This window comes from Tachypleus tridentatus, chromosome 7, assembly GCF_004210375.1.
Source record: "Tachypleus tridentatus isolate NWPU-2018 chromosome 7, ASM421037v1, whole genome shotgun sequence".
NCBI classification, from domain to species: Eukaryota; Metazoa; Arthropoda; class Merostomata; order Xiphosura; family Limulidae; genus Tachypleus; species Tachypleus tridentatus.
Window position 1 is genome coordinate 153,242,327 of NC_134831.1, and position 18,059 is coordinate 153,260,385.

The following is an 18,059-nucleotide window of genomic DNA, read 5'->3' on the forward strand; positions in this document are numbered from 1 at the left end:
GAAACCAAAAAAACACGTGTTTTACTTGAATGTGTCAGAAATATCTATTTTACTTGGTTTTGTGAGTAAATAATAAGAATAAACAAGGAATGTGTGAAGTTAAGGTACATGTAACCGTTACACACTCAGTTATTTTAATTATTACTATATCAAAAGCTGAAGTCTACTGAAATGTTTTATACCGTAGATAAATATTTATGTTTAAAAGGAGCCACCATGAAATGAAAATATCAAATTCTTTGAAGTGTAACCATTCAGCGTTGAAATGAAATTCTTGAAGTAAAAGTTACATAATATCTTAAAGAATAACAATGCTGAAATAAGCTTTCAGTACGATGCGTTAAAGGCAATTTTATACATTATCTTCCAAGGCGCATTAAATAGTTTCAGTATTCACTTACAATTTTGGATGTAGTGGTTATCAAGATCAAAGTTCCAAAGATAAGACTGAATCAAAAAACTTTGTTGATAAGCGCAAAGCTGCACAAAAAGCTGTATGTGTTATACTTGAAATAAATATTGGAACCTCAGACATACAGCTGAGCCACTGAGAGGCTAAAAAGCCTAATAATTCACAAAAAGCGAAGTAATATAAGAAGAGAAAATAACTAGAATATGTGTTGTAGAGTAATATTATTATTCTCTGGTGTTTTGTTATACAACATACTAAAAAGTCTGTTTTTCGAAAATTCATCATAACCAACCCTTTCAGTGCTGTGATTAGTTGCAATAATAATTCATTCATGAAAGTCCTTAAGTGTACGTGAGAGTACTGAAATCAGTGCTTTTCTATTGGTTCGCTTACCGGGTAAATACAACCCTTTTTTTCTTTTTTATCATATTGTATCAACATCATATCACACTACTGTGTGTCGTCGAATGAGCGCTTTATAGTGAATTAAGGGTAGTTTAAATAGTATAAGTATTGTAAATTATTTAAGAGAAAACTATACACAGTTCTTCAAATAAAAATTATTTTTATTTAAACGAAGGAAAATAATGCGTAAAATAACACATTACGATATCTTGAAGTCTAACCAATCACGGTCACCTTAACATAATTTTCTGATACTAACGTGTTGTGCAACAGCGACACGAACGATTCTGACATATCAAGTGAAGTATGTATGGGTGAATCTGATGATATATTGCGATGTCAAATGCAAGTAAAATTTAATCACAAAATGACAAGTTTTACAAGTAATGTTTTGAAAGCCTAAATTGTGAATAAGAGAAGTACCCTGTATCAGATGTTCGTTGAAGTTTATCATTCATCACCATTACAAACAGCATAGGTTGGCCAACTTAACCATTAATGCTAATTTAATATAAGAAATTGAAAATGGCGTTCAAAGAAACGTCTTCATTGCTCATTGTACTTATGAAGTTGTTCAAGATGAATTTTCAAGGCGTTTTATAAGTTTCGTTTTAGGTGTTTTTATTTTATGGAATTTTCTGTACGCATCAATGTATGTTCTGTAGAATACGTTTATATAATCCACCTGTCAACGCATGTCATCAGGTTATTTGCATACCGACCTTTATTTTGGCGTACCGGTAAGGTTACTTCTAGCAGCGTTGACGACATAAGTTGTAGAATAAGCCTCAGTTTTAAAAGTTGATGTGCCAGCTTCTTATATTTAACGTCAAAGCAACATTACCATTGTGGTTAAATAATTAAATAAATTTCAAATTTCCTCTGTAACATGTCAAGTGTTAGAACCACAACCATTTGTAGTAGTTTAGTTGATAACTCAGTATTTTACTTTTAGTTGTTTTACTTGTTTGATCTATAAACAAGTGTAACTGTAATGACGTTGAAGATATATTAATTGACATTATGACCAAGAATTGTAATATCCCTGAGTTGTCAACTAAACTACTACAAATGGATGCACCTGTAACACTCAATATGTTACTGGGGAATTTCTGTACAAGTACCAAATAAACTTAAGAATATTTAGATTTAGGAATTATGAACAATCAGTGGAACATTAGTGATGAATAGGAAAATAAATTTAAGAGTTCAGTTATAGATTTAGTACACTATTAATATTGCTGGTGATAAGATCCTTGAAACTTGAGATGTATGCAAATATTTTTTTGTTTTATATTTAATGGCATGCAGAACAAAGTGAGAGATGGCCATTTGGCTGAATAAGGTTTCTCTTTCTCTGAAGTAGTGAATTGGACTTTGAGCATTTCTGAACATGATTTTGTCTTGCATTTTCTGTATTTGTCATTTATTAGAAGACTTGTTAGGCATTTATTGTATATAATTTTATTTTTACTTAAAAACAACTGGGTTATCATATGTTCCTCTTTGTAAAATGTGGCAACTCTAATTAATGTACAACTGATGCTCAGTGTCTTATATTGATAAACCTCTCGAAGACAAAGCACAGAAACTGAAATTATAAAATGAACATTCTGCAATTGAGTTTGTGGGGAAAGAAGATCTATCATTTCTCCTTGTACTTCATATTGTAATAAACCTTGATCATAAATCTTCTTGCCTGAATACTTAAAATGCAATTGTTAATTTTTTTAATGTTATGCTATGCTCTTTTGTTACATGCTATATTGGTATTCTGACTGGTGAGAAGAGCATGGAATTTATTCTGGGGAAGCATGAAAAGATTTGCAAATATAAACAATTACTACACTCTTTTTTACCTGGTTTTATAAAGTAAAACAAGTTCTACTGCTATGCTTTATTAAACAGCCTCAGCAAATTCACTAATATGCAAAGTGTGCCTTTCATGTAGCCCTTTTCCTTCTTGCTTTTGAAGTACTGTTTTATTTCTCTATAAAATACCCTCATGCATACCCCATCTATGGAAGCTGTACAATCCACACAATTTTGAAATCAAAGTTACATTATTGAAAATAGGTAAACAATATCTCTACATAAAACTTACAAGTTTGTTCAAACCTTTGTTACACTGCAATTTTTAAAATTTATTGATAGTGGTATATTTTATGCTTTTCACTGGTTAATTACATGTGCTTGTGTGTAAAGGTAGGGGAGAGAAGTTTTGAGAACCACTGGCAAAAGATATCTAATCCAATGACAGTATTATTTTACTGGGGAAAACTCACAATGTGTACCTACTTTGATTTGCTGTATAAAAGAAAGTGAAAAAATATTAAGAAGTATGAACAGAATTACATGACTCGTATTAATTTTGAATACTGCAGGTTTTATAGAAGCGTGGGTAAAATTTTTATCCATCCAAAAAAAACATTACTAGCCCAAACTTTAACTTTTGTCTTTCTGAACAGTATGTGCTCTGTGTGTAGTGTAAGTTTTATTAGTTTGGGCAAAATAAATTATTTTTTTGAAACAATTTCATGTTTAGATAAACTGCTAGTAAGTTTAGAAATATGCTTTTGCAATAGTAAAAGAAATACTTGGGCATGCTACAAAAAATTGGATATCAGAACTTAAATAAAAAAGGAACAATTCTGATCAATTACAAAATTAATGGAAAAGTTAATTGAAGGAAATGTATAATCAAAATTAATTTTATTTATTTGGCAACTAAGAGGTTATTGAAACAAAAAAAAAAACAGAGCGTTTTTCTCGTGGGAATTACACCTTATAAACAATGAAAAATTAATTCTGAAACAAGTCTAGATTATAGGGGCTGGATGTGTTCTAAGTAATTCTAACTTTGATGAAAACAAGTTTTTAAAGTATGGACACTTTGTTAGAATGTCTGGAAAAAGCCAAGGCATGAAAATTCACTATAGCAACATTTAATTAATATTCATGTTGTGTTTGCTTAGAAATCATTAGTTGTTGATTAAGGCTTTAATTGGATTGCTGTAGGATTGATCTTTGTTGTTTTAAAACATCTCCAATGTCTTTTATGGTAGTTAGTAGTTTATATAATATGAAAGCATACAGTTATCCAATTGTAAGTTAGAAACATATGACAAGGTAAAAAATCAGTAAAATTATATTTTACTTAATATTTAAGAAGCCAGAGAGTTAGCAGTGGGTGCTGACAGCCAGTTAGTTGCCTTCCCTCTTGTCAGCAGCTCAAAATTATGTAGCTTTGAGCTGAACAACAAACATAACAGTTGATTAAATCATAATTTTGATTGATTGTTGGAATAATTAAAAACTAACACAGATTAGAGATTACTTTCATGACATAAATTAATGAGTTTACAAGACAGTAACCAATGCTATCCTTTCACACAGGTAACTGATTATATCAATTCCCCCCCAAACATTTTTTGCTGGAGCACTCCCTTTAACCTTTCAGTAAACAATGAGTATTTATGCTCTTTTGTAATAAATTTTTATAACATTAGAACATTTTACTAAAATTATTAGTCAGTTTTTATGGTTTAATTTTTACAAATATAATTTTTAAACTCTCAAAACTTTATTAACCCCCTGTTGCTTCCCTCAAAGTTTGCTGCCCATCTGAATTTTAAAAACACCATGTAGGGGTGGTAATACCCATGTTAAGAAACACTGGATTACATATATGTTGAAGAGAATAGGCTCTTGTTTTTTCTTGCTTATGAGAATGCCAAAGGGCCTATCAGACATGCAGAGTTGATCGACAAACAATCTTGAGGAGACTTACAAAACAGCAACCTATCTGTTAGTAAATTCAAAGCCCCTGCAACATAGCAGATCAAATTCTTCCAACAGAAACACTGTTTTTTACAACAAATGGTGATATACTGGATTTGTTCACATTAAGAATTATCTCTTCAATCTACTTACCACTCCCTCTACACTAAGCTTACACATTTTTGGACCCCAGTCACTGATCTTATGGCCCTGGTGACAGTTTTACTGAGCCTGGCTTGGTTCACTTGCTTTCTATTACACTATCACCCTCTTTGACTCTTTTCCATAGTGCTGTCTTTAATTCACAGTGTTCCTTGCTGGATTTTTCTCATTGATCCTTTTGGCTAGCTTAATTATGGCTTCCATTCCTTTGCTTCAATCAATGTTATTGATTAATTTGTCATTTTTCTGTTTGTAGGTTTATTATAAACAGTTCTAAGTACTGAGGTGATGTGTGCCAAAATTCCAACATCACAAGCCAGAGATGGATGAGTGAATGCTCTCTAGTATGGATGATTACCCCCTTCTTGGTGGAAGATTATATGAATTGAGTGATAGTAGAGAAATAATGGATGATCCAAGTGTCACTGTGGGAGGAGTAGGTTATGGATCTGAAACCTCTCAGATTATTGCAAGTTCAGGGATGATGCCATCACATTTATCTCCTTCTAAAGCACACAGTCCAGGACCAGGACAGATGATTAGTAATGTTATGACACAACATTCTCATGATAATGAAGAAAGTTATCAGATGGGGATTCAGGAAGTATACCAGCAAAATGATATCCTTCATAAATTTCAACACTATGGTAGTTATGAAAATATTTCAGACATGGTTAGTGATCAGTTCTCAAGTGGAGGAAGGTTGCATTACATGAATGATAGCTCTATCCCATCACCTGGGGATCAGCAAATATCACAACCATTATCATCCTCTCAAATTTATAACTATCAACAAGGAAACACTCTGACCTCTCAGTATGCACAACTTAGCCAGCAGACTTCAGGACCTCTAATTAATATTGGACAAAGTGCATCTCAATATCCTGGCTATATTTGGGGTACTGTGCCTCATCAACAACAGCTTGGTCAGATTGGTGATATTTGGCAAGAAACTATGTTACAACAGCATGGTTATCAATATATGCCTCAGGGACCCTCCTACTCTCAATCTTCTCAACCAACACCATTAGCATCAATGCAGAGGTGCATTGGTTCAATGGGGAATGCATCTATGCCCATGGAAATCCCAAGTTCAACTACACCGAACCATTATATGTCACAGCAGGAATTTACTGTGCCCTCCCCAAGCCAAGCAACTGCTGATCATCTTCAAATTATTTATACTGTCCAACCTAGTCTTAATGAACCATATGCGAGTCAAATGTGTGTTCCTGTCTCTCACCCTTTTTCTCACATTCCTGTAGCTCAGTCAGAACATATGCCCTCTTATTCAGCTCAGGGACCATACTCTTTAAATTTTCAACCAGGGGGCACAAGGCTTTGTTACTCACCTTCCAGCAGCCTTAATGCTATTAATCCAGAGAACTCTTCATCCATGCAGAGGGCAGGTTATTCATCATATTTGCACTTGAACTCAGGTCAACAACCCATGGCTCCTATCCAACAAACTGTGTCAACTAGAATACAACAGTATCCTCAGCAGTCTTATTCTCCTACCCACTCTTATCATCATCAGTCATCACAGCACCAAACATCTATTCTTAGTGGTTCCAACTCTTCACAGCTGTCATCTTATTCTCAACTTCAGCATCAACCTCAAACTTCTAATAGTCCTCAGTACCACCCAGGATTTCTCCCTTCTCAAATATCTGTTTCTCCAAGACAGCCAACTCCAACACCCTCTACAGGTTCTCCTATGTCCACTTCACATACACCTGATAGAGTCATTTATCCTGCAACATCTACAACTCCACATTCTCAAGGAAGCTATCCAAGTCCTGGTGCTGGTCAGCTGTCCAGTCCTCATCATGGATTGTTTTCTGGAGAAGGTAATAGTAGACTATCTAGTAGCTTACAACAGCTGGAGCAAATGGTAATGCCTTCTGTAGCTGGTTCCAGTTATTCAAAAGCTTCCACACCGAATTCCAGCATATCATCATCAATGACTGGCCATCCTGTTGATATGACAGGTGGTTTTTACTACAGCTCTATTGGTCAGAATCAATTTCAGCAGCTGCAGCAACCTGCTGATTATCATCCATCTCCTTCTGTGTACCCTCAGTCCTATGCTTCACAACATTATGGACCCCAGCAATACATAGGACAACCAGGAGTACCTGCTCTCACTTTGTCTGCATCAGTGAACAACTCTGTTGGATATGTGTCAAATTCTCTATCACAACAGGTTTCTGAGCCCAATGTTATGAAAGATGGTGTAAGAAGTGTCAGTAATTCATCTTCTGAAGCACTTGTAACTACGAGTGTTACTTATAGTACAGCTAGTAATAGAAATTTCATGCATTCTTCTTCATCAGCACCTGACATGTCCTGTTCTTACACCCAAGGTGCTCCAATAGTTGCTTCAAATCACACTTCTGTTTCTACCACTGATCCATCGCTGTATCCTGCAACTGCAGCATATAATGAATGTAATATGCCATTAAACTATGAAGTACATAACATTCAACAAGAACTGCAACAACACTTGTGTAGTTTATCCCAATTTCCTCAAGGTCAACAAAAGGTGAGGTGTTTAGCTTATGAAACATCTGAATTTAATTTTCTTTTATAATAATCATTTAACCTTAATATTTGTATAAGTTTTGTGCTTTGTAGTTTTTCTTAAAGTCTCAGGTCATAGTTGTCATTCTTAAAGTGTATTGTAAACAATATTCACTTAACTGAAATTAATGAGACCTTGAATGTCTTGTGAATGTCTTAGGTAACTATGTAATATCTATATCTAGTTAATTTAGTACAAAAGCAGTGTTCATTTAGTTAAATATTTTCACTAAGTTTTTTAAAGGTGCTGCACAAGTCCATCAGAATCTCTTAAACATCTTTGTTATTTTAGCAGTTGAAATATATTATATGTATATAGTAGGAAAAAATGGTCAGAGAGAGAGAGAGGTAGATCTATGAATGTTTGGATCATATATCTTTTATTTTTAGTTGTGATTTGAGTAAAATATGTGTCAGATATGTGTATTCTTTGTTGTTCTCTGCTTTTACAGTAAAAGTGTTAATACCCGTGCTAACCATTCTGAGATACAAATGTATGCTAGGTTTGTTTTTAAATTAAGATTAACTTTAATTGCAAAAATAAAGTAAATGTGTCTACAATTTTTGACACTAATTGTTTGACTACATTCAGAAACATTTACTCACTTTAATGCACAACAAAGAGCTACTATTTTGTGCCAATATTGTTTCCTAAATTTGTTAGTAAAGGGGGCTCAAATTGTTTTTATTGTTCTTGGAAGTCTTTTTGGGTTGTCCCCTTTCCTGTTTCTCATACTTTTGTTCTCTTTTGATATTACTCATCTGAGAGGGCTGGCCATCAATGATTATGGATATAATTCACTTTTGGAGCCACCCTTTAGCGCTGGTCTGGTGTGAGCTTTGCATTCTCTCTTTATACACCTGTGTATTTTCTTTGCATATGATCTTTGAGTCACACAGGTGCTTTTCCATGAATTTTCTGTGTCTTTTTGCACTGAATCTATTTTTTATTTTCTGCCTGTATTTCAATTCTTTATAGGATATTGCACACCCTTAGCACCTAGAGGAGGTGGTGTTTTCTTTTTGAGTAGATGCTTGTTCCTTTTCTTTGAGGGTTTTTATTTGCATCCTTTTGCCTTTGTAAAGAAGGTATGATATTAGAACCTGGCCATGGATTTTTTTCGTATTTGAACTTTTTTCTTGTCGTTATCATTCCATGGTTCAGAATGGTTGGTGTTTTACAGTCAGATGCATGTGCTCACTTTGAAGCTGTGAATGACCAAAGTTGATATTTCTGTATAAACTATTGACTCCATAATTGAAGAGAGGAGTGATGTCAGCTAATTTCCATTCTGCTGGTACTTGTTCATTATTCAAGGACTTACAAGTATTATGTCAGGTGGTTCACATATTCAATCCTTGATCTCCTTTAAAACCTTTGGGGAAATATTACGTGACCCAGGACCCTTGTCATTTTTTAAACTTCCTGATTTTATTTTAACAAGCTCAGAATTTATGCAGTTATCTTGTTCATCTTTGTTTTCATCTATCAAATGCTTAAGATGAGGAATACTGTTTAGGTCTTCATTAATAAAATCTGAAAGAAAAGATTTTAATAACCTAGCTAATTCATAATCATTAGATGAAAGCCTTTCTTTATCATTCCTCAAGGGTCCTATCTTCATCCAAACATTTAGTTAACCCTTAATGTACTTGAAAAATCCTTTTTATTTTTTCAGTTCAATTTTTTTGTACATGCTTTCAGATGTTCAAATTTCCTGTTTGACCAACTTATTTGATTTTCTGTATTCTTCTAATTTTTCCATAATACCATCTAGATTAAATTCCTTAAGTTTGTGATTTGTGATGCTTTTCTTTATTTTTAACTTTTGTATCCTTTGTGAGCAAATTATTACATGAATCTAGGTGTTCACCAATTATCACCTTCTCAACCATTTTTGTATTAGAATTTAAAAACAAATCCCAAATAGCATTATTTTTAGTAGGTTCCTTAACCAGTTAGTGAAGAAATCATCTTGAACAGTTCCTAGAAGCCTTTCTTTCTCATGGTTTGACTCTAGCAATTCCAAATAAATGTCTGAAATTAAAATTGTGCATAATTATGACTTCATTAACAACTGAAATCTTAATCTCACTATAAACTTTCTCACTAATTTCATCACTTTCATTTGGTGGTCTGTAACAAATTCCTGGTAAGAGAATTTTCTCTTGTTATCTACTAACATATATCCAAATGGTTTTAACCTCATTCATTGCTATTATATTATCCTTAATATCCTGAACTTCAATTGGACAGAACTCACACTTTACACATAGAACTATCCCCCCCTCTCTGTTTACTACTCTGTTCCTATTAAATAACCTTTAGCCATGTGGTTCAAATAAATTTCTCTCCTCAAATCATCTACATTTAACCATGTTTCACTTTTTCCAATTATATCAAAATATTTTATTCCTAAATTACACTGTATTCCTGGAACCACACTGTATTAACTATAGTGGTTTACATCCCTCTGAATGGGTGGGGGAGAAAGAGTTGCAATGTTTAAAGACTGTGAAGAATATCTCCTACCCAGTGGCTTGGAAGTTATCATTCCCCACTCCATCTCGGACACATGCTGCTGCATTCCATTATATTGCTACAATGGGAGTGCAGGCAGATCTTTATGTGCTTCCAACAGAGTCATTTCTAAAATGTCTGAAGAGTCTTTTGTCCTCTGTGGTTAAAGAGAGTTGATGAATCTAAGTCTGTTCCCATCTCTGTCCCCATCACTTTTTCCAGTAGCTTCCTGAATCCACTTCCTATGGCTCTGGATTCAGGCATTTCCTTAGATCCATCTTCTTCTCCAGCCAAGAGATATAGAACAATTATTAGTTCATGACCTCAGTTGCTGGAATCTTTGTCTACAAACAGAGATCTGCCTACTTGATCCAGGGAGGTTGATAAACCTTCCTCTGATGAAGAAAAAAACATGGTTGAAAACAGAAGGTCTCTACATCCAATTCTCTTCCACTGAAGTAAAAGTGGCCACATTGATACAGTGGAACTGTTGAAGTATTCGTTTGAATTCAATGACATTAAGGATTTGATTGATTGTTATCATCCTGTGCATCTCTCCTTATAGGAAACACTTCTGAAACTTGCTGATATAATCACCTTTGGGCAGTTTTCTTTGTACAGAAATGACAGGCTGTGTGTTTTCACCTTTATTTGAATATATGGAAAACATTTGTTTTTTAATTATCTTTATTATCTGAAATCCCAGTGCTGTAATTTCTAATAAAGGCTTGGGTGCTTATGATTACAAAATTTTTTACTGCTTATTTTCTTTCATACACACACAAGCTAAGAACTATGGATGTATTTCTTTACATGTGAAATGAGCAAGTAGGCTTTTTCTTTAACGAGAGAAAAATAATTATGAATATGCCAGCTATAGATACATAGTACAACTTTACAACAGTGATTTGTATTCTACATATTTTTATAAAAAAAATATTTGAGTTAAAAGTTAGTTATTTTTGTGTTCTTTCAAAAAATGTGTGACTTGTTATATGTTTATATATGAAGCAAATGGGTTGAAAATTAAACTGGGCTTTAAGATGGATAATTGAAATCATATAAAAGTTCATGCTATTTTACAAGTTATGTATTAACTCTTTGCTCATGACTTGGTTCATTGATCTGAGTTCCAAAATGTAGAAGCTAGAACTCTGAACCTACTGCGTTTATCTTCACAAAACTCATCAAGCTTTAAGTAAACATTAAAGTTCTGTTGTACACAAATTATCAGCATTTTTAATGTATTTGTACTAAAGCTGTGAATTTTCAAAGCCTTCACCGAGTTAGCTAGTGAGTGCAAGGTGATTTTTATGCTTGTAAAACAAATATTATGTCATTGGTAGCTAAATTATCAATGTACATTGAAATGAAAAGTTGAAAATTATTAAATGAAATGAATAATATATTTTTTTCTTGGTTTTATTTTTTGGATTGTACCATGTAAGCAGTTTTTTCACCTGTGAAAAGCAATAAATCATAGGAATATGTTAGGAGACTCTTTTACACCAATATACTACGAGTCATGAAATATGTACACTTGAATGCATAAGTAAATTGGCCTATTTTTTTACTTTCAAGATTTTGTTGAAACAAGAGTTCATTTATCTTTCAGATGTGTATTTAAGAACACAAAAATAAAATCAACAAGAAGAACAGTATGTCAAAATCTATTATAGCTTAACTGGCTTTCAATCTAAGCTGTAAGTGTAATTAAAAACAGTCCAGAGGCTCAGATATTCCTTTTCAGGCATTTATTTTCAACTGGCTTACCAGGAACTGGAAACATTTTATCTGTTTATGGACCTGATGTTTAGTAGGTCACCCTTTTGCTCACCTAGTAAAGGATATGCCTGACAGGTATAAGATTTCACTTGTGCAGTGAGGTACTTTCAACACTATGAATAACTTAGCTTCAAGAACATTATGAACATGTGTACTAAAAAAATTAATTGACAATGTTCCAGGTTTCATGCTTAAGACGGTTGATTCCTTTCTGTCTGTTTTTCCTATGGTTTAGGTCATTTATGTCTTTGCCTTCTGTGGAGTCTACTTGATCTTTGGATTATTGTGGTTAGATCTTCCATCCACCTCAAGCCTTCATTCTTGTCTGTGTACCAGAGGCAGACGTCAGACTTTGGTTCAATTGTCATGGTTTCCTCCCATCCCATTCTTCTGTTTTTTATCTGTTCCAGCCTTTCATCATTTGGTTGTTTGATAAGGATTTATTTGGATCCACTGTTGCTAATTATAGGACATTTTTCCAGCTTTAGGAAAACCTTCTCCTCTTGTTATTTTCCTTCTTTTTCTCTCCCTTTGTATGGTACATTCACCACATCCTTTTATTCATTCAGATTGAGATCTCAATGTTGTCCTTTTTGCCCTGTCTGATTCTTCTTTTGAACACAGAATATGTTTTTCTTAAGACCAATTTACTCTTCCTCCTCATTGTCATTTATGCCATTAATGTTTTTTGCATCCTTTACCATTCCTCTTATTTTATCCTTTATCCAGATCAAGCCATCATTCCCAAGTAATCTACTATTTGGGAAGGTTGTTTAGCTTTTTCTCCTATTCTTTTACACTTAATTTCTCACCTGTTCTCCCTTTTAGAACCCAGTCAACTAAGTTGTCCAGTTTGTTTCCTGTAATGTTATGTGACTTATACTGTTTTCTTTTGTGGTTCTTGTTGCAGTCTCTTCGTTCCATGGAATACCCTCTGTTTCATGTCATCTATCCCCTATGTGAACTCATACAACTTGTATATTCAACTTGTGCCTGGAAAGTCACCATCTTATAATGTTTACCCTGAAAAAATATATCATCTGTGTCTCAAGCTGCTCAGATCTGCTGTCCTTTGGATATCATTTAGGATGCTATATGGATAATTCTTAATTTTTTTTCATATTATCTACACGACTTAATCTCTTCCTTGAGCTGGTATTGTCTTCTTCCTAGGGTAAGTGTATATAGTATTATTTTTATTTAATTTGATTGAAATACACCATATTTTCAGGATCCAACCTGTTGCTAGATGCTGCCTGGTTAGATATCCTTTATATTAGTGCTAAATATTTGTACTACTATAATGTCCACTGTTAAGATGGGATGTTTCTGTAAGATCACTGACAGCTTGTTTCACAGTATGTGTGTGTGTGTGTTAATATATATATATTTTTTTAATCACTGTATCACATATAAAGGACTGCTACTTAAGGATTTCAGGAGTAAAGCATATGGAGATTTCTACCCATCTCTGCTGACTCATGATTCCTACAACCATGGTCTTTCTGTTTTTCAAAATAGGGGATTGTAGACATTCATTTCAAAGTCTCCTGTGTGTTGTTCCTTAGGATTTCCAAACATATATTTTCCCCCTTCTTTTATACTGGAGCATGGGATATTTGCCAATGAAGGTCTCAATGACTACCCACAGGGTTTAGATCTGGTGAGAGCTTGACTGGCGACTTTCATTCATCAGTAGAGCCCTTTTATCTCCAATGTTGGGGTTCATCAAGTTTTGTCAGAGAGAGTTCATACCCTTGTCCTTTCACCATCGTCCCATATGCTTGTTTCTCTTCATCCTCCTTGGGATTCCTTGTCAGGCCTATCCAAGGTAGTGCAAGACCCCCTCAAACAAGAAGCTATTGAACCTGCTCCATGCAGCTCAGAGAGTTTTACTCCTATCTGCTTGTAGCTTCCAAAAAGAAAGGGAACTGGAAACTGCTCATTGATCTTTCTAATCCCAATTGATATGTTCACATGCCATGCTTCACCACAGAATCCTACCTTACTCTTCCACAGGCTTTTTGTCTGTTTCTTTGGATGTGTCCAATACTTATCTGCATATTCCCATACCATGCCAGAGCACTCTAGTCCTTATCTTCGATTTGTCCACTGTGGGGTGGTTTACTTATTTTGCATTCTACCCTCTGCACTGGCTTTTGTGCTATATGTTTTCTGTCGGTGACGTGAACCTTTTCTCTACATATTAATGCCCTGGGATTGCACTTTCACTTTACATGGTTGACTATCTTCTTCTCACTCATTTTGAACGGAAATCAGCTGGTTGATCGAATTGGAGAAATTCTTTCTTTGTTCTTCAGGAGGCTTCAGGTTGTACATATGTTGGGGAATGGTCTCTCTATATCAACATCCTCGAACCCCTCGCTGTTCATTGGGCTTTGAATCACCTTCTTCCCATCTCAAGTGAACATTGGGTTATGAACTATTCTAACAGTTTGACAGTGGTTACTCATATTTATCACTAAAGTAGCACCTGGTCAAGATTCCTGTGTTTTCTAACATTGGATCTTCTCTTTTGGGCCCACAATCATCACATGTACCAGGTGCTTAAAACCTTGTATTGGTTTCTCATTCCCAACCTGACTGGATTTACCCAATGAAGTGATCTTTTCATCCTCTTGTTTTTCATAGGCTTTGTGATCGGTGTAGCATTTCTCATATCAATGTATTTGCTAACACCCCAACCCCCACCCTAGTTATCAGTTACCTTTGTTTTGGTTCCAGGTTTCTCATTCTCTAGCTATAGATTTCTTCAGCCAGAATTGGTTGAATAAGTTTTTTTTATGTTTATCCTGATATCCAGTTATTTCACAAGGTACTATCTCTCATTCATACCACACTGTGCAAAGTCCTTCTGGTTGCTTCTTACTGGCTAGAAAACAACTATACATTTTAAACTTTATTGTTACTTTGCTGATTTACTCTATAAGGTTACTTAGCTTTATAGAATAGGCTCACATGTATTTATAATCTAATCTTTGCTCCAGACATTTTGTGTTAGTAATGTCCAATTAGAATATTATAGGCTCAATTCTTAAAACATTATTTAGCCTTTATGTCAGGCATTCTCTAACAAAAAAAAACTGCAATATCAAAAGTATATATATAATGATAAGAACCTTTTTTAATATCATAATGTTTTTCTCCTATTTGGTTATTGTTTCAATGTGATATTATAGTGCTGTTACTATGATTTATGCCTTGTAGTATACTTAATTACTTTTTTTTTCCAATAGAATAATGAACATCTCATTCCTTGAAATGTTGTATTCATTTTTGTGCATCCTTTAATATTCTCCTGTATAAATATAATGGTATGTGAATTTTCTCAAAAGGCTGTGACATACAAACATTGAACCTTAAGTCTATTCATGATTGCATGCCAGTGCCAAGATATTTTGGTATTGCTACAAACCAAATATACAGGTGCTTATTTTCTTTCCCATGGCATCAAGAGTCTCACTTGAACAACACTTGCTGCACAAGAATTTACAGATTGTCCATATAAAACATGATAAACCTTGATTATGCTTAATACTTTGATTATTATTTTTATTGTAATTAAAGTCCTGTTATAGTTTGGCTGTGTTGTCTATCTGCCTTGGGTAAAATTTTGTCTCAGTGGGGTGCTTTATATTACTGTTTATTTGTTATGTTGGTTCAATTCTTAATATAACACTGGTATTGTTGGTAGTTAACAAGGCTTGGTTCTGTTTTAATGTCGTACTTTATTATTACTATGCATTTACTAATTGAGGGTCATGTCTTAGTATACTATTTTATATTTGTTTTTTATTATTCAGTATCTTGTTCCTTTATAATACTTGATAGTGTAATGTTTCTTATTAGTATCCTCTTCTTGAATTGTACTTAAAAGTACTATGTAGTTTCTGTGTGTGGCTTCTTGATTCAATATGATATATTACTATTTGTTTGCTTCTTTTAGGGCCCTGTGATAGCAGAGCAACAGATGGAAGCACCAGTAATGAATCCTCAACTTCCTCTTCAGAATGATGAGAGATTTTTGGGACACAGAGAGGGAAAATACTCAATTTCATCTGAACAGACTTTGTTTCATCTTCAAGAACAAAAACCTGCTGTTGGTAAAAGAACTAAGGGTGCCAAATGTGGTTACAAGTCTAAAAAATCTCAAGCAAACTCAACTGAAATTGGTATGGAAGCTGTTGCAAAAGCATGTTCTGCTGGTAATACAGACCTTCCACAGGTATGCTTTAAGAATAAATTACCTCTTGTCTTTTACACTGTTTTTTATCAGTTTCTTCTTGTGGATGATAATTTTTTTACCAGGATTTATTACTGAAGTTTTTACAAAATTCCAATCTTCAAACAAAATCTCAATATTGAATATTTTAATTTTTAGAGGAAAATGATATGTTGCCAAAAAATCACAACAGTTGTCATTAATAAATAATATCACTAAATTATACAAATCTGAATAAGTTTGTAGCCAAGAAACATGTGGGACAAATATTTTTAGAAATCATTGAACAAATGGCAGTTAAAATGAATTAATATGGTAACAAATTTCAGTAGTGTTTATTTACTATTAAGATATAAAAATGTGCGATGCTCAGATTATCTGTTTATTTAAAAATTTATTTATGTGTGTTCAATATTAGTAATATGATTTTTTTGTTATTAATATTAGCATTGCAATATTTGAAATGATAATTTTGATTTATCTTAAAAAAACAAACTTATAAAGTGATGGTTAACTACTAGGAGTAACCATCAAAAAAAAATGTTATGCAGTGTTTTAATATAAAACTTTGAGTAAGAGTTTTTCATGTTTATTAAGAAAACAAATAATAAAAACTTTATTGAACTTTTTCTATTTTACCATTTCAGTTTGCCCATGTTTTAAATGAACATCAAATGATTTTTAACTTGCTATATGTTTTAAGCCTAAAAAATGCAGTATTTATTTACCTTTCTGTTTATCTGTATTTTAGTAAATAAATGTAAACAGGCATATTTCAAAGTTTTTGTTTTTATGATATCAAAATATAGTATTCTGCAATTTCAGTAAAATTTCATAAAATGAATTGCTTCTTTTACTGTTAGAAATAATAAAATGTCACAATACATATATATATATATATATATAAATGAATACAAGCTACTCTATTAACAAGCACTTTTAGTTATTAAAATTGAAAAACAAATGATCGAAAACCTTGTCAGGTGAATAAAACCCATTTATTTTCCAGAAGAAGAATAGTCAACTATTCGGAATGCTTGAGTTTTGATGTGTTTTTTCTTCAATAACTGCACATTTTGTATGTGATTCTGTGTGCTAACTCTTTATTTAGAATAGTTATTGAAATTTTTTTTTCTACCTTAACTGACTTTATAACTACCATAAAATATTAAAGGTTGAAAAATGCTAAATAAAGTAAGTAGTACTGTTTTATCTTTAATCTTATAGCTTCTGGAGGCATTTTTAAATTTCATTCTGCATATGATACTGTATTATATTAAAAATATAATTAAACTGCTTTACCATCGGTATGTGTCAATGAAATTAACATTGTAGTGTGTGTTGTAATTTGTCTTGTTATTTCACCAAAGCGTTAATTGCTTTTTTCAAAGGAAATTTAATTGGAAACAAACATGAATTGCAATTATGTGTCATGTGATCTACGTGCTATTGAAATATTCCCACTTTAGCAGTGGTTGAGTATAAACACATAAGCTTGTCATGTACATAAATGTTCAGATGCTAATTAGTTATTTTGAAATTGGCACTCATCTGCCATTAATATTGTTAACTGCTTGATCAACTGGAACATGGTGTTTTCTTACCTAGATATGCTATAGTTGGATAGCTAATTAAATTATATTTAAGTTCTACTTTTATATATTAGTAAACGATGTATTATTTGTGTTTTAAAAATCATTTTTATAAAGGTTTAATGGTTTTCATAAATTTAAATTGTCATGCTTTGATTGTAAAAGTGTATAAATGCAACGGTATAATTTGCATATGCAAAGCATTGGTGAAATGAGTCTTTATTATGAGAGTCACCACACACTAATAATAATAAAGACCTGCAGGCACCAGTTGATATATCAGTATAAATAATAAATGATAAAGAATTGAAATGGAAAATTAAAAATAAACTCCAAGTTGAAAGATAAAAATGTGAAATTATGCTTATGAAATAAACATGTTTCAAGAGACTTCTGCAAAGAGCTAAAAGGTATATACATATTTCCATTTCTTAGTTTTAAACATTTCATTGAACTGTATATTGATGGGAATAATAGAGTTAGTGATATAGTAGAGAAAATGGGAAATGAAATTTAAACATTTATCTTAAAAAACTTTTTGATCTTCCTTTAGGAGATGTTACACATTAAGCAGTT

The 18,059-nt window shown here is 33.0% G+C and overlaps 1 protein-coding gene and 1 long non-coding RNA gene across 14 annotated transcripts in view; one reads left to right on the top strand and one right to left on the bottom strand.

Annotated features, from left to right (window-relative positions):
- Positions 1 to 18,059, bottom strand: part of LOC143256934 (uncharacterized) — a 496,333-nt gene that overhangs the window by 223,960 nt on the left and 254,314 nt on the right. The window lies entirely within an intron of this gene.
- The window catches only part of LOC143256929 (chromodomain-helicase-DNA-binding protein 7-like), a 183,856-nt gene continuing 166,885 nt past the window's right edge, over positions 1,089 to 18,059 (top strand). Inside the window, 3 exon segments of the mRNA XM_076514817.1 lie at positions 1,089 to 1,295; positions 5,016 to 7,304; positions 15,616 to 15,894. Of these exon segments, the coding sequence (XP_076370932.1) occupies positions 5,106 to 7,304; positions 15,616 to 15,894 (2,478 nt within the window). The 5' untranslated portion in view covers positions 1,089 to 1,295; positions 5,016 to 5,105.